The 22,839-nt window shown below is 42.1% G+C and overlaps 1 protein-coding gene across 1 annotated transcript; it reads left to right on the top strand.

Annotated features, from left to right (window-relative positions):
• Nucleotides 1–4,149: 4,149 nt before the first annotated feature.
• On the top strand, nt 4,150–22,668 carry LOC122556164 (transmembrane 4 L6 family member 4-like). The gene is made up of 5 exons (XM_043702677.1): nt 4,150–4,464; nt 5,203–5,292; nt 11,046–11,185; nt 17,935–18,119; nt 22,214–22,668. The coding sequence occupies exons 1-5, from the start codon at nt 4,288–4,290 to the stop codon at nt 22,216–22,218; spliced, it is 597 nt and encodes a 198-aa protein (XP_043558612.1). The 5' UTR covers nt 4,150–4,287; the 3' UTR covers nt 22,219–22,668.
• The last annotated feature ends 171 nt before the right edge of the window (nt 22,669–22,839 follow it).

The following is a 22,839-nucleotide window of genomic DNA, read 5'->3' as shown; positions in this document are numbered from 1 at the left end:
GTTACTCTGTGGAGTAAAACAGTGCACATTTCTTGTGTTAAGGAAGATGCAGGAAAGAAGTGTTACGATTAGGATGTAAATTCAGCAGTCCACACTCCCAGTGGGGAACTTAAACGTTGTTACATTACAACCAATTCATTGCCTTACACAAGCAAGCCACACACAAACCCTGCAGAGGCCTCGGGTACAGTTAATTTGCCCTGATGTCTCCTTTGGACATCTCCTGCTCGAGAGTAAAGTAATGCCCTGATGCACCATTATCAGTTTGGACAAATTATCTCTTTAGCCCTTTATCATGAGGGTACATGATCCGTCTCTTTCACATGTGCCCCACAGCCAATGGATCAAATGTTGGATGGGTTCTCTAAAATTGAATACTGCACACCAAATAAGTTTTTACCAGCATGCCCTTTTAGAAACTTGTGTAACAATTTTGTTGCCTGTCACTTAGATAATGCTGAATGCATGGGCTATATCAAAAATTGTACCTCTTGTCTATACTTTGACTGTTGTAAAATAAAGTTTGTTTTTCTCAGTATTGATTATCCAATTATCCATATGACAGTCAGGGTAAAACCAGGATAAACTGGAATCTACAAATGCTTCCATTTCGTAAACCACAATTTAACATTACACATATTTGGGCAATTTACTGGGAGACAATGGTTTAGCATCAAAAGACCTAGGTAATATTCTGGAATTCCAGGGTACACAATCCCATCTTGAAATTAAGTCCCTGATGATGACTATGAAACTATTTTCAATTATTGGAAGCACCTACCTGGTTCATTAATGTATGTTAAGGAAGGAAACTACTGTCCCTACCCATGTGACTCCAGACCCAGAGCAATGCATTTGACTTTTAAGTGGCCTCGGGACAGTTAGAGATGGAGAATAAACGCTGATCTACCCAATGATTAAAAAAAAAATTGTGACTTGATAAATCCTCATGATCTGATTCTCATTCTCCTTGATCAATGCTTCATGACTATAGATTGGAAAAATAGATCTTGATTTGGAGATGCCGGTGTTGGACTGGGGTGTACAAAATTAAAAATCACACAATATTGGCAATCACCTGATGAAGGAGCAGTCCTCCAAAAGCTACTGCTTCCAAATAAACCTGTTGGACTATATCCTGTTGTTGTGTGACTTTTAAAATACATCTTTGCATTTAAAACAGAGTGAGCCCAAATTGGCCTTACAAACTGTTTTCTTTTCCATTCACAAATAACTCCGAGTACAGAGTATTGTTTTCATGCATGTGGATATTTGCCAGTTAAATGCACTGTCTTTTTTCACAATTCTTAATTTATCAGATACCATCCTCTTTGTTCTCATTTCCATTTATTCATTTTGGTCACTGTCTCTATTGAATAAAACCCAGTTGATCTAGGCGAAAGTGAGGACTGCAGATGCTGGAGATCAGAGTCTAGATTAGAGTGGTGTTGGAAAGGCACAGCAGGTCAGGCAGCATCCGAGGAGCAGGAAAATCGACGATTTAGGTAAAATCCCTTCATCAGGAATCGGCTTTTGCCCAAAACGTCAATTTCCCTGCTCCTCGGATGCTGCCTGACCTGCTGTGCTTTTCCAACACCACTCTAATCTAAAACCCAGTTCAGTCCTTTCAATTGATTTCCAAGTTGCATTACTGCTTTCTCTCCTCTTCACGTCGAACCATCTGACCTTGATCACACTGTGCATTGCATGAGAGGAGGACACAAGCACTCTCTAAATTTTGATAATCATTTACTCTGTTGGAGGAACTAGATAAACAGACCGAGAATAATTGTTAAATATGCAAATCGTCAAATTTTGCAAACACAAAAGATGAATAGTTGTTCATTCATTGCTGTCACGTTTGATCCCATAACTAATTCTTAATGCAGTGTTATGCAGAGAGAAATGTGATCTATATATTTAATGTTGCAGCCTCCATTTACTACTATACATTAACTTATAGACTGATGATCTTGAAAGTCAGCAACAGGGAAAAATGGAAAAGTTACATTCTATTGAGTTTCCAAAGCATCATTGGTTATTTTTAAAAATCATTCAAACAGATTTTTATTGCTGATAGGGACAAAGGGATAGGGTGAATAGCCAAGGTCCTTCCCTGGAGTAGGGTAGTCTAAAACTAGAGGACATAGGTTTAGGGTGAGAGGGGAAAGATATAAAAGAGACCTAAGGGGCAACCTTTTCATGCAGAGAGTGGTGCGCGTGTGGAATGAGCTGCCAGAGGAAGTGGTGGAGGCTGGTACAACTACAACATTGAAAAGGCATCTGATGGGTACATGAATAGGAAGGGTTCAGAGGGATATGGGCCAAATGCTGGCAAATGGGAGTAGATTAATTTAAGATATCTGATCAGCGTGGATGGGTTGGATATGTTTCCGTGCTGTACATCTCTATGACAATACAAATCAGGTTGGAAGAATTTGATATTGCATGTTTTTTTTATTTTCACATTTATTGCATCAAAATCCAGGTGTGGGGAGTAGAGGGGGGCAATGTATGAAATGTATTCCATTGACCAGTCCTTTGTGCCTGATGACGCTGTTAAGGAACACACATCTTCAACTCTCTTCTTCAGAGCAAAGGTCATAAAGAGTTCTGAATTTGAACTCTCAAATTAACTCAAAAGAAAATCTATGTTTTCCACTAACAACCAGCAGCTCTCCAACAATACTGCCCAAATGAGAATTTATCTTTGAAATAGATTTAACAAAACAATGTTAGTGGTTTCTACTTCAATGCAAAAAAAAATCCAGTAGACTATAGATAGACAAAGAGAAAGAGAGAGCGAGACACACACAGAGTTATAAGCAACAAAACACAAGGGATGAGGGACTGGGACAAAACTTTAGAACATAGAACATAAAACATTACAGTGCAGTACAGGCCCTTCGGCCTTCAATGTTGTGCTGACCTGTGCAACCAATCTGAAGCCCATTTGACCTACGCTATTCCATTATCATCCATATGTTTATCCAATGACCATTCAAATGCCCTTAAAGTTCCATCAATATTTTATCAACTGCTTAACAGTTTGAGTCAGAAGATTATTTCCTCCGGGGCAACATGTTTATCAAAACAATTTTTCTATCTCCTTTCCATGGTTTTGCTGGAATTCCCCACATTAACAATGCCCATCAGAGAGCTTTTCAACACAAAATCATAGTGGGACAGTAACAGAGTGGTTATGTTACAAGTTCTCCAGAGGCCTGGGTCTGTGGACTGTGCTGGAGACACGAGTTCAATTGGTAGCTGGAGAAGTGGAAATTCAATTAATTAACAAATCAGAAATAAAATGCTCGTCTCATAATAATGATCATGAAACCATTGAATTCCTGACCTATATATGACAACAGAGCCAAAGCAATCTAGGTGACCCTTACCTGTCCTCTGATCTGACTTATCTATTTGATAATATCAAACTCGCTCATAGATAAAGCGCACTGTAAATACACTTAAACTGCAAGGATGTCAATAGCATAAGAAAATGCCTCAACACCACGCCCTCAAGGGCAATTAGGGATGGTCAGCAAATACCAGACCAGCCACTACCGCTCATTTCCAGAGAATGGATTTTTTAAACATCGGTCATTGTGGAATAGACGTTAAAACATGGTCAATTGCACTACATCTTATCCATTTTCAATTGAGTCAGAAACATATGCCTTCCCCAGAGCGCAGCAAAGCTGAAGGATATTGAACCCTCTGTTACTGGTGTGTTAAACTACAGCGGCACAAATAGTGACTCATATTAGCTTGCTTTAAAAGGTCATTTTAATTTAAAAACATGATTAATGTTGGATTGTCCGACATCTGCACTGTTCAATAATCTGACGCAACACTTTTCAAACTCAAAGAGCAGAATGTGAAAGAGGATGAGATGAAACTAAAAATCTGAGTAATATTTCTTTACCAGGCAATGATGAATTGATTCATGGTCATAAAATATCAGTGTGCAGCTGTCACTAGTTCAGCGCTGCAGGTTCATATTTTTCAGGCAAGAGGTCCACGAACTCTGAGTGTAATGCTGAACTTGGTGAATTATTGACAGAATAAGATAGTTGTCATGGCAATTTTTTTATTAAGTTTCTCCCTTTCTCTCTACGTAGGGAGGTCAGTATCTAACATCATTACCTAGAGGTGGCTGCCTATAAAAGTCTGTCAACATTCAGTCACCATTCGCTCTTCATCCAAGTCACAGATTTCCCTCCACAGTTGTGCCACATTTAATCCCCCAGGGAAAAAAGGAACCAGCAGCTGACATTAACCATCATGTGCTACGAAAAATGTGCCAAGTGCCTAGGCATCACACTCATCCCTCTGGCTCTTCTCGGTATTATCTTAAACACTCTGCTCTTTTTCCCGAATGGAAAAACGGGATACAATACTCCTGAGAAATTGGCCGACACCGTGTGGTGCTTCAGTGGGATTATAGGATCTGGATTACTGGTAAATAACATTTTAGTTAAACTTGGATGGGGGAGGGAGTTGGGGGCTCCAGGGGAATGGAGTTGTTTTTTTCTGAAAACCACGTATTCAAATAAAATTTCCTCTATGCTTTTTCTTTAAAGAAAGTTGCGAAAACAAGGTTGCAGTATTTAGTGCAAACACTTAATGGCATTTGATTTGATCATTCAACACTCGCTCTGTCCTATGATATAGACAGAGAACTTTCAAAAGAGGAAGCTTTGAAATTCGAGCATAAAGTCATCCAAGTCTGTTTGCAGTTTTAGAGGCAGGTGTAATCTATATTAGCACCGAGTTTAACCGAATTCTCCTTATTTAGTCCAAAATTCATACTTCAACACAATCAGAAATTGCTGGAAAAGCTCAGCAGGTCTGGCAGCATCTGTGGAGAAAAATCAGAATTAACATTTCAGGTCCAGTGACCCTTCCTCAGAAGGTTTTGGGTCCAGTTCTAAGGGTCACTGGACTGAAATGTTGACTCTGATTTCTCTCCACAGATGCTGCCAGACCTGCTGAGCTTTTCCAGCAATTTCTGTTTTTAGTTCTGATTTCCAGAACCCGCAGTTCTTTCGTTTTTTTTATTCACATCGCAATGTTAATCTGGTTCTTGCAAGACTTCGGTGATTGCATATTGATGATTCCCCCTATCATCACCAAATTGGTCCACCATTCAGACATTTATTTACACCAATCTAATATTTGTGTTTTGATTGTGGACAGATGGTGTTCCCAATCCTCGTCTTCATGGGCATGGAGAATAATGACTGCTGTGGCTGTTGTGGAAACGAGAGCTGTGGGAAACGGTTTGCGGTAAGCACAATTGAGGCTTTCCCCTGGACCTTACTATCCGAGAACTTTCCTCCCCTCTTCCAGGTTCCTCCCTGTGGCACCGGGGTTGAGGTCTGGTTGGAAAAGAAGACAAGCAGTGAGGGGGAACTGGAGGGTGAACGCTCTGACGGAATGTTGCTGGGACATATTCCCCAATAATTCCGGGCAGATATTGCAATCAGGCTTGGTCGAATATTTGAGTTTGATTTATTGTTGTCACATGCATCTAAGTACAGTGAAAAGCTTTGCTTTGCGAGTAGTATAGGTAGGTCACAGCAAACAAGATCATACAGATCATAGGGCCATTAGACAGAGCGAGACATACAAGGTTACGGCTGCACAGGAGGTGCACAAAAGCAAGACCGACGTTAGGTTTGAAATTAGAGAGGTCCATTCAGCAGTCAATTACAGCAAGGATGAAGTTATTCTTGGACCAGCTGATACACACATTTAAGCTTTTGCATCTTCTGCCTGATGGAAGAGGTTGGGAGAGAGCACAACCGGGGTGGGAAGGGTCTTTGACGAGGTTGGGCTGCCTTTCCGTGGCAATGAGAAGTGTAGATGGAGTCCACGGATGGGAGGTTGACTTGCATGATGGTCTGGGTTGTGAACACAACCTTCTGTAGTTTCTTACAGTCCTGGGCAGAGCCCTGGACGTACCAAGCAGTGATTTCTATGATGCATCTGTAAAGGTTAGTGAGGGTCCTCGTGAACATATCGAAATTCCTTAACCGCCTGAGAAAGAAGAGGGATTGATGTGTCTTCTTGACCATCGTATCACTAGATTTTACCAATATATTCACTTCTTCATACATATTCATCACTGAAACTTAAATTCCAAGAACTATTCAAGTTCCCTATGTTTACAATAAGCCTAAACTGGTGTTTTATAAATTCCATTTATTTACTCCTCCTGATTATCCCTGAACCTGATCATAAAAATGGGAATAAGCTATTCATAAAAATGGAAATAGGCTATTCAGTCCCTGTTCCATCATTCAAGTAGGACATAGCTGATCTCAGTTGTAACTTTGGTTGCTCCATCCAACATCCCCTCCAGCTACCCAACACTCAAATGTCTTAGGCAAAAAGAAAATTGGCAATTTGTTTCGAGATTTTCTATTGGTCGAGCCTCAACAGCCTTTCATTCCCCACCGTGTGAAGAAGTGCTTCCTGACATTATAGAGTAGCATTGTGTATTGTGGGGTGGCACGGTGATTCAGTGGTTAGCACTGCTACCTCACAGCACCAGGGATCTGGGTTCAATCCTAACCTCATGCAAATATCTGTGTGGAATTTGCATGTTCTCCCCGTGTCTACATGGGTTTCCTCCAGGTGCTCCAGTTTCCTCTCACAATCCAAAAATGTGCAGATTAGATGGATTGATATGTTGAATTGCCCATAGTGTCCAGGGCTACATGGGTTAGGTGCATTAGCCATGGGAAATGCAACTTTATAGGGTAGGGGTCTGGGTGGGAAGCTCTTTGGAGGATCGGTGTGGACCTGTTGGACCGAATGTCCTGTTTCCACACTGTGGGGAGCCTATGCTATAGGAGAGGCCTTTCAGCCCATTGTGTATGTACTGCTAGACTCCATGGGTCCAGCTTAAGGTTGGGTTCTGTCATTTCATTTTGTTGTATTCCTTTGCCAAATGGATTAGCAGTTTTTCACTTTTGACCTTATCAAGTCCTTTAATCATCATCTTTTACTTCACTTATTAATCTTCTCTATTCTTGGATACAAAGGGAACAGTTTAATTTTCTTGTATTTAAAACCATAGATATTTTTACTACAGAGGGAAGACATTTGGCTCTATGCATCCGCACTCACCCTGCTATGGAAGTCTGAAATTAGCTAGCACCTTTCTCTCTCTTTCCCCCTTCTCTCTTTACTCAGGAGCCTGTGTCTTCCCTGATTTGAGTACCAGCATCTATTTTGCCTTAAATAATTCAAAGGTCTCTGCTTCAACCATTTCCTGCAGCAAACCATTTAAACAAGGTCGAGTGGGTTTCTTCACAGGCTAAAATGCAATTTGATTTTATTGCTTTACTATCCTTCGAACTAGAATGACCCAGTTTTAGATTTACTTTAACACCCAGAGCACATATCAAAATCTCAAGCATATAGGCTCATCCTTTTAAGTTTCCATCCGTTCAGATTCAATAGCAGAAAATTGCTGCGTTGAGCTTTGAATGGGGACAGGGAGAGAAGATACAAGAAAGCCGAGTGAAGCAGGAGACATGGACAACTTGGCAAATCATGCAGAGTCTTAAACAAATACCCTTGGGCTGGGATGTACCTGATTGACTGGGAGTGAGTGAGGACTGCAGATGCTGGAGATCAGGTACAAAAAGTGGTGCTGGAAAAGCACAGCCGGTCAGGCAGCATCCAAGGAGCAGGAGAGTCGATGTTTCGAATATTATTCCTGATGAAGTGCTTATGTTTGAAACATTGATTCTCCTGCTCCTCGGATTCTGTCTGACCAGCCATGCTTTTCCAGCTCCATACTTTTAGTACGTGATTGACTGCTTGGTCTGTGGGAGAGCGTATTGTGAACTTACAAGAGCCCCCCAGCTGGACACCTCTTGACCACAGGAAGGGGACTGCAAGACTTTGGGCTGGAGTTAGTGTCACAAAGCTAGTCCCTGTTTTTTCTAAAAGCTGTTCCTTGGCTCAAGGAGACTCTGTCCTTGATTTTTTTTCAGAGGGGTAATAAACCAGGGTGGGCTCCAATCAGTCTGGTTTGGTACAGAGATGAAAAGGATCTTGAGAGACCTTTTGTTTATATGTAAACAGATGAGCCTTCAGGCCAAAGTGGTCATGTTTTAGAAGGGACCTGTATAATGAAAGGGGAGTGGTCAGCTCTCTAGCTGAGCTGAGCAGTTTTAGTTCCGTCTTGAACTGGTTGGAAGTTCAACAGGGAGCTGTGTGGAAACTCTCTCTAACTTTTCTGCTCTTCAACTTCAACCTATAAGCATGTGTTCCATTTACACTGGTTTTTAAAGAGGGTTTGCTTATTGGGACTTTTGTGTATACTCGGAACAGCATAATTAAATCTAGTTTGGATGGACTGAGTTCTGTAAGGGTTCTTTATTCTGTTCTTTGTGTTTCATTGTGTAATTTTGTGAATAAATGTTTGTCTGTTATAAAATCTAGTAGTCAATCTCACTAACTTAATCCGAGTAATCTTCACTGTACACTTACCGAAACAAATTACAAAATTATGGTCTGAGCTTCCTGCTTAAGAATGTTTTGAGTGGTCTGGCTTAGTCCATAACACTGGGGAGTGGCTGAGTGTGAGCGGAGTTGTTAACGAGAATGGGGTTAGGCTGAAAGCTTACTTGCGACATGCAAGAGAATGGACGCCCGCTCTTCTTGGCCTGCTAGCGTGCCAAAAGGAAGGGATCTGACTAGAGGCACTCAGCAACTCCTACCTCAGACCCACTGCCAGGGTATCATCAGCCAAGACCCCATACTGAAGTCACGGAGCCTGAAGGCCTCTCGTCGAGGGGTTTGGGATTTGAGATTGTATTTTTCCCTACCTTTCCCCCCTCCACCTGCCAGATCCTGTCTTGTCCATTAGGTGACAATTACAATCAAGCTCCATGGATCTGATACATCTCACTGGCAGACAAAGACACTGGGCCATGAGTGAAAATGGCAATTTTGGTTTTACAGCATTGACAGACAGGCTAATATTTCCCAGAGCTAATGTAAAGCGGGAGGCATTGGCCTGGTGGTATTATCATTGGACTGTTAATTGAGAGACTCATAGAACATAGAACAGAGGACATTACAGCACAGTACAGGCCCTTCAGCCCTCAATGTTGCACTGACCTGTGACAGCAATCTGAAACCAATCTAACCTACATTATTACATTGTCATCCATATGTTTATCCAAAGACCATCTAAAAGCCCTTAATGTTGGCAAGTCTACTATTATTGCAGGGCAGAGCTTTCCATGCCCTTACTACTCTCTGAATAAAGAAACTACCTCTGACATCTATCCTATATCTATCATCCCTCAATTTAAAGCTATGTCCCCTCGCGCTAGCCTTTACCATCTGAGGAAAAAGGCTCTCACTGTCCACCTTATCTAATCCTCTGATCATCTTGTATGCCTCTATTAAGTCACCTCTTAACCTTCTCTCTAATGAGACACTGTAGAAGAGACTGTAGGCAATGTTCCAGGGCCTGGGTTCAAATGCTGCCACAGCAGATGTTGGAATTTGAATTCAATTTTTTAAAAATCTGGAATGAAGAGTCTAACAACGACCATGAAACATGGTCAATCGTCAGGAAAAACCCATTCTAGTTCACTAACTTTCTTTAGGCAAGGGCGGCACGGTGGCTCAGTGGTTAGCACCATTTGATGGCTCACAGCGCCGGGGACCTGGGTTTGATTCCAGCCCCGGGTGACTCTCTGTGTGGAATTTGCACATTCTCTCCATGGGTTTCCTCTGGGTGCTCTGGTTTCCTCCCACATTCCAAAGATGTGCAGGTTAGATGAATTGGCCATGCTAAATTGCCCATAGTGTTCAGGGATGTGTCGGTTAGGTGCATTAGTCAGAGGTAAATGTAGGGTATGGGTCTGGGTGGGTTATCCTTCAGAGGGTCACTGTGGACTCGTTGGGCTGAAGGGCCTGTATCCACACTGTAGGGATTCTATTTCAATGAAAGTGCAATCCATACCTGGTCTGGCCTCCATGCTACCCCAGACCCAAGGCAATGTTCCCCTGTCAATTAGGGATAGGCATTAAATGCTGGCCTGGCCAGTGGTGCCCTCATCTCATGAATGCATTGAAACAAAGAGCAACTGTAAGTCAATGACTGTCAACAACAACAGTGCCCCAAATGAGTCCTTAGGTTAATGCCAACATTTGTGCCATATTCGTTTGTTTGAAAATGTGTAAAATGAATAGTCAGCCTCATTTCAAAGATATTTGAAAGAACTAAGTAGTTTGTTCTTTGATGGAGGGCAAGCGGTTTTATAGCCATAATGTGACTGGGCTAAGTATTCAGAACCTCCAGGCCAATACTCAGAGTTCAAATCTCAGCATGGTCAATGATGAAGTATCAATTCAATTTTAAAAATCAGGGCAGCATGGTTAGCACTGCTGCCTCACAGCGCAAGGGGCCTGGGTTCGATTCCAGTCTCAGGCGACTGTCTGAATGGAGATTGTGAGTTTCCTTCGGGTGCTCTGATTTTCTCCCACAGTCCAAAGATGTGCAGACTGGGTAAATTGGCCATGCTGAATTTTTGACCTTAATGTTCAGGGGTGTGTAGGTTAGGTGCATTAGTCAGGGGAAATGTAGAGTTATAGGGTAGGGATCTGCATGGGATACTTTTCAGAGGGTCAGTGTGGATTTGTTGGGTTGAATGGCCTGTTTCCACACTGTGGGGATTCTATGAATCTAAAAAAGAGCTAGAATAAAGAATTGGCCAAATGGCAACCACATGTCCATTGGCAATGGTCATTAAAACCCATCTGGTTCACTAAAGCCCTCGAGAATTTGCCATCCTTATCTGGTCTGCCCACATGTGACTCCAGACTCAGAGCAATGTGGTTGATTCTTAACTGCCCTCTGGATAGCCAATAAATTTGTATGAAGGAAATATTGAGTAAGAGTGAAATGAGGGATCAGAGAGAGAACTGATACAACTTCGCTTTCTACAGTCTTAGACTTTGTTAATGTCATATTTTAATAAAGTTGTTGTTTTCTCTTGGCTTAGAATTTTTCCTCTGTAATCTTTGCTGCAATTGGTGTGGCAGGAGCTGCCTACTGTTTCATCGTTTCTGCAGTGGGCCTCAACCAGGGTCCAAAATGTACCACAATAAACAACAGCAATTACACCTACGTCTTTACTAACGGGTAAGAAAAATCACTCATTCAGACTTTCTCAGAATTGCCTTTGGAGAACTAACTTATTGAAATTCGAGCTCTTCTAAAGCACTCATGAATGCCCCCCAGCAAGCAACTCTCATCCAATGATGCATTCATGTCAACTATTGCTTAGATTTTATGACGGTTTCTGAACTTCATTTGTGAACCTATGTTAATCACTCTTTTATTCCACTCATCCATGCTTAAGCTCATAAGCATGCATTTCTAGGAAGGTGATGGGCTAGTGGCATTTTCACTCGACTTGTTGGAGTGTCTGGTTGGCATGGACGGGTTGGACCGAAGGGTCTGATTCCGTGCTGTACATTTCTATGACTCTATGGTGTCCTGGGGACCTGGGTTCAAATCCTCCCACAGCAGATGGTGAAATTTGAATTCAATAAGAAAAGAATTCTAAAATTACAAATCCCCTAATAATTATGAAACCATTGTTGATTGTCAGAAAAATCCATTTGGTTCACTAATGTCCTTCAGAGAAGGAAATCTGCCATCCTTACCTGGTCTGGCCTCCATTTGACTCCAGGGCCTTGGTAATGTGGTTGACTCTTAGCTGCCTATGCAGTTGTATCAATTGTTATGAATTCTCAACAAAGCAATGAAACCAGACAGACCACCTTGTTAAGGGCAATTAGGAACTGGCAGTCTGCCAGCAATGCTCATATCCTGCGAATGAATAAAAAAAATTTAAACTGCTTCAGTGAAAATTGCACCACTTCGTACACACAGATGCTGACTGTGTTCATGAACAAATTATGAAGCATTAGCATTTTGTTGAGAAAGTCATGGAGGATGCAGTTTCATGTAACCTGCGCCAATCTTAAGGTTGAATTTTTCATGCAGTTGGGCTGACTCCAGAGGCATTTAAAAATGGTGGGTGGGAACAGGATGCGAAGTTAAGTTCCTAATTCTGACAGATTCTATTTTTGCCAGTAAGGCAATGGGTTGTGAATCACACAGACAGGCAAACCAAACTCAGCAAGACTGTTTGGAATTTGTGCTGAATTCAAACAAATACCCTTTTCGGGCAGTTCTAAGTCTTTAATCCACACGATTGTAATTACAAATTAATGGAGAAGGTATAAATGCTCATAAAGAATAAATAAGACTTTTTTATGATATCATGACCTGAAGTTATTTAAAACCTCGGTCCTTTTCAATTTAATGCACCTAAGGAGTAAAATGAAGACACCCGTTGCTGAAATGTGTTGATTGACAGGCCATCTGGTATAGCTTTGAAGGAAATAACCATCCATTCTTACAGTCGAAATAGATTCTCAGTGATGACATTTCCCAAGAGCTGTTTTTACAGCTGGAATGCTTGGTTCAGTTTCAAAAGCTTCAAAAATCACTTATCTAGCAGGGGGCTGAGTTTACATTTCAATTGTGTGGTTTAGGCGGCTATTAAAAGATGGGTTGTTGTTTTGCATGGTTAGTGAATAGACATACACTTGGTTTTGTGAATTTAAAGACTTGAGTTGATTTCACCAAAGAGTTTTTAATCCATTTAGTGTGCATAATTTTTAAATTGTTAGAAGTTAATGTTTTATATTGCCACATGGTACCTGGAGTCTGCCTATGGTAGATACTGGCTGAGTATCTATGGTAGAAGGGCCAGCAGTGGGGATGGGGGTATTGGAGTGGGGAGAGATGAGGGAGCAGGGAGTGGCACGTAGACCATACAGAGAAGTGAAGTCTCAGCCTCCACAGCACTCAGCTGTTTTATGGTCACCTTCAAACTGCATTCAGAGGAGGGATACCCGACTTGATACTGCCCACACCTCCCTCACATGATCATTGTGTGTGTGAGTGAGTGTGTGTGTGCGTTTGTGAGAATGTGAGAGTGTGTGTGTGAGTGAGCATGTGTGTGAAAGTGTGTGAGAGAGAGTGAATGTGTGTGAGTGAGTGTGTGTGAGAGTGCGTGTGTGCGTTTGTGAGAATGTGACAGTGTGGGTGAGTGAGTGTGTGTGACTGTGTGTGTGTGTGACTCTGTGTGTGTGAGCAGTGAAGTCTGGCCCTCCCTAGAAGAAGAACTTTACAATTGGAGAATAAATTTCGCTAAAAGTGGTCATTGTACTTTAATACTCATGATAAAACCCATTTTTTGAAATCCCATTTAAATTGCATAAAAAAATTTCCCCTCTTAAGGATCTCCCTGAGCATATCCAAAGGTCAACATTGTTCCATTAGGTTTTCTCCTCTAAGTGTTGTCTATATCTTCCTGAAAGGGAGCCTGTTCTCTCTAACAGGTCTTGACATCACATGGGCTGCTACCACTATCATCCCATTGTCAGCTAGTAATGGTCCCAGTTAGCAGCTATTGATTCCCCAGCCTGACCTTACCATTCTGTCTGCCCAACTGTTGCTCTCTCTCTCTGGACTTCATCTCCACCTATCATCTACTCCTCCCCACCCCACCTCCATTATCCAAGCTTTTCCCAGCTACAATCAGCTTTGAAGAAGTGTCATTGGACCCAAAACTTTAACTCTGCTTCTCTCTCCACAGATGCTGCCAGACTTGCTGAGTTCCTCCAGCAGCATTTGGTTTTTATTTCTGGTCTCCAGCATCCTCACTTCTTTACTTTGCTACAATGTTGGGCTTCATTTTAGCACAGTAGGTCATACATTAACATAGAACATAGAACAATACAGCACAGTACAGGCCCTTCGGCCCTTGATGTTGCGCCGACCTGTGAACTCGTCTAAGCCCATTCTCTACACTACCCCATCATCATCCATATGCTTATCCAAGGATTATTTAAATGCCCCTAATGTGGCTGAGTTAACTACATTGGCAGGTAGGGCATTCCACGCCCTTACCACTGAGTAAAGAACCTGCCTCTGACATCTGTTTTAAATTTGTCACTCCTCAATTTGCAGCTATGCTCCCTCGTACAAGCTGATGTCATCATCCTAGGAAAAAGACTCTCACTGTCCACCCTATCTAATCCTCTGATCATCTTGTATGTCGCTATCAAATCCCCTCTTGGCCTTCTTCTCTCCAATGACAACAGGCCCAAGTCTCTCAGCCTTTCCTCATAAGACCTTCACTCTAGACCAGGCAACATCCTGGTAAATCTCCTCTGCACCTTTTCCAATGCTTCCACATCCATCCATCTTGTAATGGAGCGACCAGAACTGCACACAAGTAGGGCCACACTAGCGTCTTGTAAAGCTGCAGCATGACATCCCAGCTCCAGATCTCAATCCTCTACCAATAAAACCTAACACACAATATGCCTTCTTAACAGCACTATCAACTTGGGTGACAACTTTCAGGGATCTATGTACATGGACACCAAGATCTCTCTGCACATCCACACTACCAAGAATCTTTCCATTGACCCAGTACTCTGCCTTCCTGTTATTCTTCCTAAAATGAATCACATCACATTTAGCTGCATTGAGCTCCATTTGCCACCTCTCAGCCCAATTCTGCAGTTTATCCAAGTCTCCCTGTAACCTGCAACATTCTTCCACACTGTCTGCCACTCCACTGACTTTAGCAATCCTCCAGTCCTCTGGTACTAATCCTGTAGACAATGACGACTCAAAGATCAAGTACAAAAGCTCGGCCACCTTCTCCCTAGCTTCCCAGAAAATTCTTGGAAAAATCCCATCAGGATCAGGGGACTTAGCTACTTTCACACCTTCTAGAATTGATAACACCTCCTCCTTACTAACCTCAATCTTTTCTAGTCTAATATCCTGTATCTCAGTCTTCTCCTCTGCAATATTCTCCTTTTCCTGAGTGAAAACAGATGTGAAATATTCATTTAGCACGTCCACACGCAACTTCCCACTTCTGTCTTTGACAGGCCCTATTCCTATCCTAGTCATCCTTTTATTCCTCACATATCTAGAGAAAGCTTCAGGGTTTTTCTTTATTCTACCTGCTAAAGACTGCTCATATACTCCCGTTGCTCTTCTTAACTCTCTTTTTAAATCCTTCCTAGCTAATCTGTAACTCTCCATCACCTCAATGTCACATAAGCCTCCCTCTTCCGTTTAACAAGAGATAAAATTTCTTTAATGAACCACAGTTCCCTTATCTTATCACTTCCTCCCTGCCTGACAGGAACACACCACTATCAAAACACGCAATATCTCTTACTTGAACGAGCTCCAAATTTTGATTGTCCTCATCCCCTGCATTTTTCTACCCCATTCTATGCCTCCTAAGTCTTGCCTAATTGTATTATAATTGCCCTTCCCCCATCTATAACCCTTGCCCTGTGACATGAACCTATCCCTTTCCGTCGCTAAACTAAACGTAACTGAATTATGGTCACTCACTCCAAAGTGCTCACCTACAATTAAACCAAACACCTGGCCTGGTTCATTACCAAGCACCAGATCCAGTGTGGCCTCCCCTCTTGTCAGCCCTTTGACGTACTGCGTCAGGAAATCCTCCTGTACACATTGGACAAAAACTGATCCATCCGATGTATCAGACTTATAGCGTTTCCAGTCAATGTTGGGGAAGTTATAATCTCCCATAATGGCCACTCTATTCCTTTCACTCATACCCAGAATCATTTTGCTGATCCTCTCCTCCACTTCCGTGGAACTCTGTGGAGGCCTATAAAAAACTCCCAGCAGTGTGACCTCTCCTCTCCTGTTCCTAACCTCAGCCCATACCACCTTAGTAGACGAGTCCTCGTCAAAAGTTCTTTCAGCCACCGTATACTATCTTTGACTAACAAAGCCATACCTCCCCCTCTTTTACCACCTTCCCTGAACTTAAAGAAAGATCTAAACCCTGGAATCAGCAACATCTAATCCTGACATTGCTCTATCCATATCTCAGAAATGGCCAAAACATCAAAGTACCAAGTACCTATCCATGCTGCAAGCTCACCTACCTTATTCCAGATACTCCTGGCATTGAAGTAGACATCCTCTGTCCAAAAAAACCCCAGATCATCTCCTCTGCTCAAAAGTGGATTTCACCAGTTTTCTCATTTCTCCATTCCCCCACCTTACCCCAGTTCCAACCTTCCAGCTCAGCACTGTCCTCCTGCTCCTCGGATGCTGCCTGACCTGCTGTGCTTTTCCAGCACCACTCTGATCTAAACTCTGGTTTCCAGCACCTGCAGTCCTCACTTTTGCCACACTTCAAACCAGCTTGCTGTCCATGTCCTACATACTTCCATCCTCTTTTGTACTGGAATTACACCACAGGTTCCCATCCCCCTGCTGAGTTACTTCAAACCCTCCTGAAAAGCACTAGCAAATTTCCCATCCACGATATTAGTACCCCTCTGGATCAAGTGAAGACCGTCCTCTCTGTAGAGTCCCACCTTCCCATTGTAAAGATTAAAAGTAATAAACAATCATGTTGGCTCATTACACAAGTCTGATAAGATTTGCTGTAAAGATTATCGGCTGCTTCCCATCTGTGCATAACAGTCACATGTTAACATTTGTGAACAAATGCACAAGTATAGTCTAAGTGGAGACAGTCAGGTGATGTTGTAATCTCTGACAATCCAGAAAGAATAGCCCTTCTTCCGTACCCCGGAAAGACTTTGCTGAAAAACTCCTTTTTGGCCTCTTGCATTGTGAACCAACTGAATGAGATGAGATACCATCCTGTCTGACTTCCGATTCAAACATCTCTTTCCGCCTACAAATTGCTTCAAACGTTCAACTTTGTAGTCTAATAAAAAAAAACACTTCCTACAATTACATCCAGAAAGGGCTCAGTATTGTTTTTCAAAAGTTGCAATCAGCCTAATGTTTGTAGGTATTTCTCCGCACCTCCTGCTGCATTTCTGCTAAAAACCTGTGGAAATCCCAGGCGGGAGAGAATGCAGTAAAGGTGGACCTAAGCCATGGCAAATCAGTGACTGGCCTCCATTGGAATATTGAGCTCAATTCTGAGCTCCACAATCTGAAAAGGATGTTACGACCATGGAGACATTGCAGAGGACATTTGCTGGAACTCCATCAGAGATGAGGGGTTTCAGCAATGTGCTCAGACTGGGGAAACTGGGAGTGTTCATCCTGGAGCAGAGATGGTTGAGGAGAGATTAAAGACAAGTGTACGCATTTATGAAGGATTTGGGCAGTGTAGGTCATGAAAGTCTTCTCCCTTGGTGGAAGAGTTGGTAACCAGAGCACATAGATTTAAGATAAAGACAAAGGCAAATTTGCTGGACATCAAAATAGAAAATGCCGGAAGTCCTCAGCAGCTCTGGCAGCTTTTGATGAAAGAGATCCCGTTTTATTGCTACAACTCAATGGTCAGAACAGTTATTGACATGTCATTGACCTGAAACATTTCTGGTTTGACGCTCCATTGATGATGCCAGACATGCTGAGGGTTTCCTGCATTTTTGCTTTTTCCCCAGATTTAAGATAATTTACAAAAACACTGAGATTGTATGTTTACGTGACTGCATGTGCATGCATTTGTGTGTATGTCTGTATGCATGTGTGTCTATCTGTGTTGAGTGTGTCTTTCTGAATGTGTGTGTATGCATGTTTGGGATGGGGTGTGGTAGTGTGGAGACAGTGAAGGCAGCTAGTTATCTGGAAGGGAAGACATTTCAGTAGTAATCTTTAATGAATGTTGAACCTATCGCAAAAACACGCAATGCAACAAACCTAAATGCCTAAATCTTCAAAGAAACTGGAAGGACCAAGTGGATTCTCTGTATTCCATGAATTTGTTAATTGGCTTTCATTATTTATGCATTGTCTCTATTCTTTGGCAGCGATTACCTGGGAAATCACACGATGTGGGACATCTGCAGTGAGCCACCCAATATTGTGGAGTGGCATGTTACCTTGTTCGCTCTCCTGTTGGTGCTAAGTGGAGTTCAGCTCATTCTTTGTGCCATCCAAGTTGTCAATGGACTGATCGGGTTTCTCTGTGGGGAGTGCAGCTGCTGCAGTTCAGGTAGTCTACATGGTTACTTTATCTTATCGCCGTGCTTATCCATTTCTTTCCAGCTAATCTGTGTACTTTATAGATTGCAGTAAAATAGGATTAAGCAGCTATGGCAAATATCTAGGACTGTCATGCTACTGAATACATATGTACTTAGGAGGTAAAGATACTTAAATCCTTGTTTGCCTTCCGTGTAGGGAAGATCCGATCTGGTTGTGTTGGAAATAACTGGGCTGTGTTCATACTCTATGAGTTATTTATTGTCACATATGTCTAGAAAGACACCATAAAAAGTGTTTTGTCACCACAGTCCAGTTTGAGTCACAAAATAAATTGCAAAAATAGAGTTAAAAATCACACAACACCAGGTTATAGTGCAACAGGTTTATTTCGAAGTACTAGCTTTTGGAGTGCTGCTCTTTCACCAGGTAGCTAGTGGGGCAGGATCATAAGACACAAAATTTATAGCAGAAGATCACATTGTCATGCAACTGGTATATTGAACAAACCTAGATTGCTCTAAATTCTGTGTCTTATGATCCTGCCCCATTAGTTACCTGATGAGGGAGCAGCGCTCCGAAAGCTAGTGCTTCCAAATAAACTTGTTGGACTATAGCCTGGTGTTTGTGTGATTTTTAACTTCCTCTGCCCCAGTTCAAAACCAGCACCTCCATTTCAAGGCTACAAAAATAGAGCTTATTTTCTGTACAATAGTCAACATTCACTCATAAATTCCAATGAGCAATATTAAATGGAGAGAGCTTATGCTGTTTGAAATGAAGAGTTACTGCCTTCATTAAAAGCAACAGGCAGAGGAAGTTAACCTGTTTATTACTGATATCATGCAACATTGTAAAATCTGTCATGATTTCCAGATCAGCACAAGTGAGGTTGAAACAAAAGGCAGACACGTGTTGGATAGCACATTGTATGTGATAGCAGGGAGCAAAATGTTCCCAGAGGTTCGTCTTCATATTTGATGCAATTTGGCAAAGTCACCATCGTCCTACCAGATATAGATCGTGCATTACTGAGAGAGAGAAACAACTGGTGGTGGTTTAACCTGAGGGTCACTGCACCTCAGGTGAGGGGAGAGATTGAGAAGGACAGCCGTTTATGGTAATCTCAGCAGGTACTGGAATTAAACCCACACCGTTGGCACCACCCTGCATTGCAAACCAGCCAACTGAGCTAACCAAATTACAATGTTCTGTGTAGACAAATCGGTGGCTCAGTATAGATTGGACTCACCTGTCCATGGTTCATGAATCCATGAACCACCATTGAAATGTTCCTTTTCTTCAATGACAAAGAGAACTGTAGAGTGAGATAGGTTTGATTTATTTTCAATCAGAGAGAGAAAGTGAGGGCTGCAGATGCTGGAGATCAGAGCTGAAAATGTGTTGCTGGAAAAGCGCAGCAGGTCAGGCAGCATCCAAGGAACAGGAGAATCGCTTATGCCCGAAACGTCGATTCTCCTGTTCCTTGGATGCTGCCAGACCTGCTGCGCTTTTCCAGCAACACATTTTCAGCTTTATTTTCAATCAGCCAAGTTGTTATCAGCCAAGTAGAGAACAGCCTCTTTTTAAAAATTATCTCAAATCACTTTTCGTTCAATCCTGTAGAGGCCTTTCAACAAAATGTGCCACATTCGGGTGAATCAACATGGCATTCATCCTGTTCCCAGACTTCTGCTTTAGCCACTCTGTAACTGGCTCTTCAAGTGTGCAGGGAACTTCTTGAGCTTTGTGTCAAACTTCTGTCAAAGATTTTGGTCGGAAACTGGCAGGATCCTTGGTGAAATGACAACAGAATGGAAGGATTTTCATTTATCTGCTTTTTTCTGAAGCTGAGGGAAAAGAATATTCTTTATTGGCAAATAGTCGTTCAGGATGCTGTGAATAGATGGATAGGTGCTTGGCGAAAGAAACAGAGGGAAAAGAGGACAATTGTTTGATCCAGTGAGTGGAATTCACTAGCGAGTTTTGAGAATATTTGTAGCTCAGGTTGAGGTTCTGGATGTAGGTTTGCTTGCTGAGCTGGAAGGTTTGATTTCAGACGTTTCGTCACCATACTAGGTAACATCATCAGTGGGTCACTGGATGAAGCAAGGTGGCATGGCCCATTTTCTATTTATGTGTTTAGGTTGGTGATGTCATTTCCTGTGGTGGAATTCACTGCCTAAAGATCAAAGGCTGGTTCAAAAGTAACTTTCAAAAGGGACTGCGATGCATGCTGGAAACTTCAGCAAAATATTTACGGGGCTGCTGGGAAATATCCGATGAGCGGAAATAGTTTGGCTAGTCCTGTGGAAAAGCAGGCACAAGCATGAGGGGCTGAATGGCCTCCCACTATGCTGCATGATTCCATTAATCCTATTAGGGAGCCATAACAAACATTTGCTTCTCAAAAAAGTAATCTAAGTAGTAAGTGTTAATAGATTGTGATGAGGAGGTGCCAGTGTTGGACTGGGATGGCAAAGTTAAAAATCACACAACATCAGGTTATAGTCCAACAGGTTTATTTGGAAGCACTAGCTTTCGGTACACTGCTCTCTCATCAGGTAACTAGTGGGGCAGTATCATAGGACACAGGATTTATAGTACAAGATCATGGTGTCATGCAACTGATAAGATATACCTGTATTGAACAAACCTAGTCGTTCACCTTTTAGAATGGGTTGCCAGTTTCAATTCACAACTTGAAAAAAGTTCTGAGACTTGTATATTAATGAATCAAAAACTGCAACCCATTCTAAAAGTTGAAAGACTTAACAGCAATCTAGGTTTGTTTAATATATCAGTTCAGTTGCATGATACTGTGATCTTTTGCTATAAATTCTGTGTCTTATGATCCTGCCCCACTAGTTACCTGACGAGGGAGCAGAGCTTCGAAAGCTAGTGCTTCCAAATAAACCTGTTGAACTATAACCTGGTGTTGTGTGATTTTTAACTTAATAAATTATGGTAACCAAATAAATTTGATCATAATTCTTCTCCCCACGGCAATCAAAAAAGGGGATACAATTTCCTCAACTCCCTCCCCAGTTTTGGGTGGATCTGGATTAGGTGTGGGTGGAAACTTGCTCTCTTCAGTCCACTCTTGCCCTCAATTGCCTTTCTCCATCGGTGAATCCAGTTGCCCTACATGTGCCTTCTTCACACTTGCAGAGAGTTTATGATTTAAATTGAAATGTGGTCTCTGTGTTTCCATTTAGCACATGAGACTAGTGAATATTAGGGCATTGAATGGGTATAATCATCTCAACCACAGAATCACAGAAGCATTATGGTGCAGTATTCGGCCTATTGTGTTTGCACTGGCTCTTCAAGTGAGCACTATTATTTCTTGCCAATCTCCTGTTTTGTCTCCATACCCTTGCAAATAACATCCAAAGCTCTCCTGAGTGCCTCAGTTGAACCTGCGCCCCCCCCCCCCACCTCGTTTCCAGGCAGTGCATTCCATACACTTAATGACTCGCTACCTGAAAACATTATTTTCTCATATCTCCCTTGCTTCTTTTGCAGATCACTTTACATCTTTACCTGTTTATTCTTGTTCCTTTTACAAGCGGGGACAGCTTCCCCATATCTATTCTCACCAACCCGCTCATGACTTCGAAAACTTCTTCTCAAATTTCTTCTCAGCTTTCTCCTCTCCTGGGAGAATAGTGTTCAACCTGTCTGCTCAACCTCTTCAATCTATCCTCGTGAACTGAAGTTTCTCATTCCTGGAACCGTTCCTGTGAATCTTGTAAACCCCTCCATTTCCCTTCCCTCTACTATACTGTGACCTGAGCACCGGAAACTGAGCAGGGAGTCTAACAGATGTCTGCTTAGATGTTGAATATTGTCTGCCAGAATCTGACAGGAAGATTCCCTCTTATGGCTCTTTGTTATGCCCCATAATTCAACATTGCAAAGTTGGGGGAGTTGAGTCTCCTAACATAGAGGGGGCGCTCACAGTCTCAAAGTCCCACTCCACTGGAGACGGACCCCAACCCCAAAGACCTTGGATATCAAAACCACCGCAGATATCAACAAAAAAAACTGCTTCGTTTTGAAAATTTGCCTTTGTTCTTTCTTCTGTTTCTCTGCTTTCAGACTAACACGGCGAGAGGCGCACTGCCCGATACCGGCGCAAGATGACCAATAAACAGGATTCAGCGGACACAGGAGGTTTTCCTTTGACTCTCTTCACCACAAGGACATACAATCCTTCCAAATCAAAACCCACATGGAACTCATTCTGATCCCTGAAATTAACTGCTGAGGTCAGAATGGAGAAACAAGCCTACATCGAATCGGTGCGATGTTCCTCGACCACTAATTTTAAGAGAAGCTTTAAGCTGTTTGAAGTAGTTTTAAAGTAAAGGAATTTTCTACAGTGTAATGCTAACACTTGTTTTTGGGAACAAACTTTGATATCACTTTAACTCGAGAGATCCCGCTTGCAAAAATGCACATAAAATGCAGGTTAAAAATATGCACACAACATTTATTTCTTCCACAAGTTTGCTCACTTCATAATAAAGTTCTGTGGTTAAGTCTTCAACTCACCTATAGTGTAGAACAGGTTTTATGGACTACCCACCCCTTACAGAAAGTTTACATTTTATCATTAATGGACAGAAGCTCAGGCAGCTTCTAGAGTGAGCAGCTGACCTGATCCACATTACATAGAACATAGAACATAGAACAGTACAGCACAGAACAGGCCCTTCAGCCCA

The sequence above is a fragment of the Chiloscyllium plagiosum genome, chromosome 13 (assembly GCF_004010195.1).
Source record: "Chiloscyllium plagiosum isolate BGI_BamShark_2017 chromosome 13, ASM401019v2, whole genome shotgun sequence".
NCBI lineage: Eukaryota > Metazoa > Chordata > Chondrichthyes > Orectolobiformes > Hemiscylliidae > Chiloscyllium > Chiloscyllium plagiosum.
The sequence above is the reverse complement of the archived record's forward strand: the minus strand, read 5'-3'. Positions and strand labels throughout refer to the sequence as shown.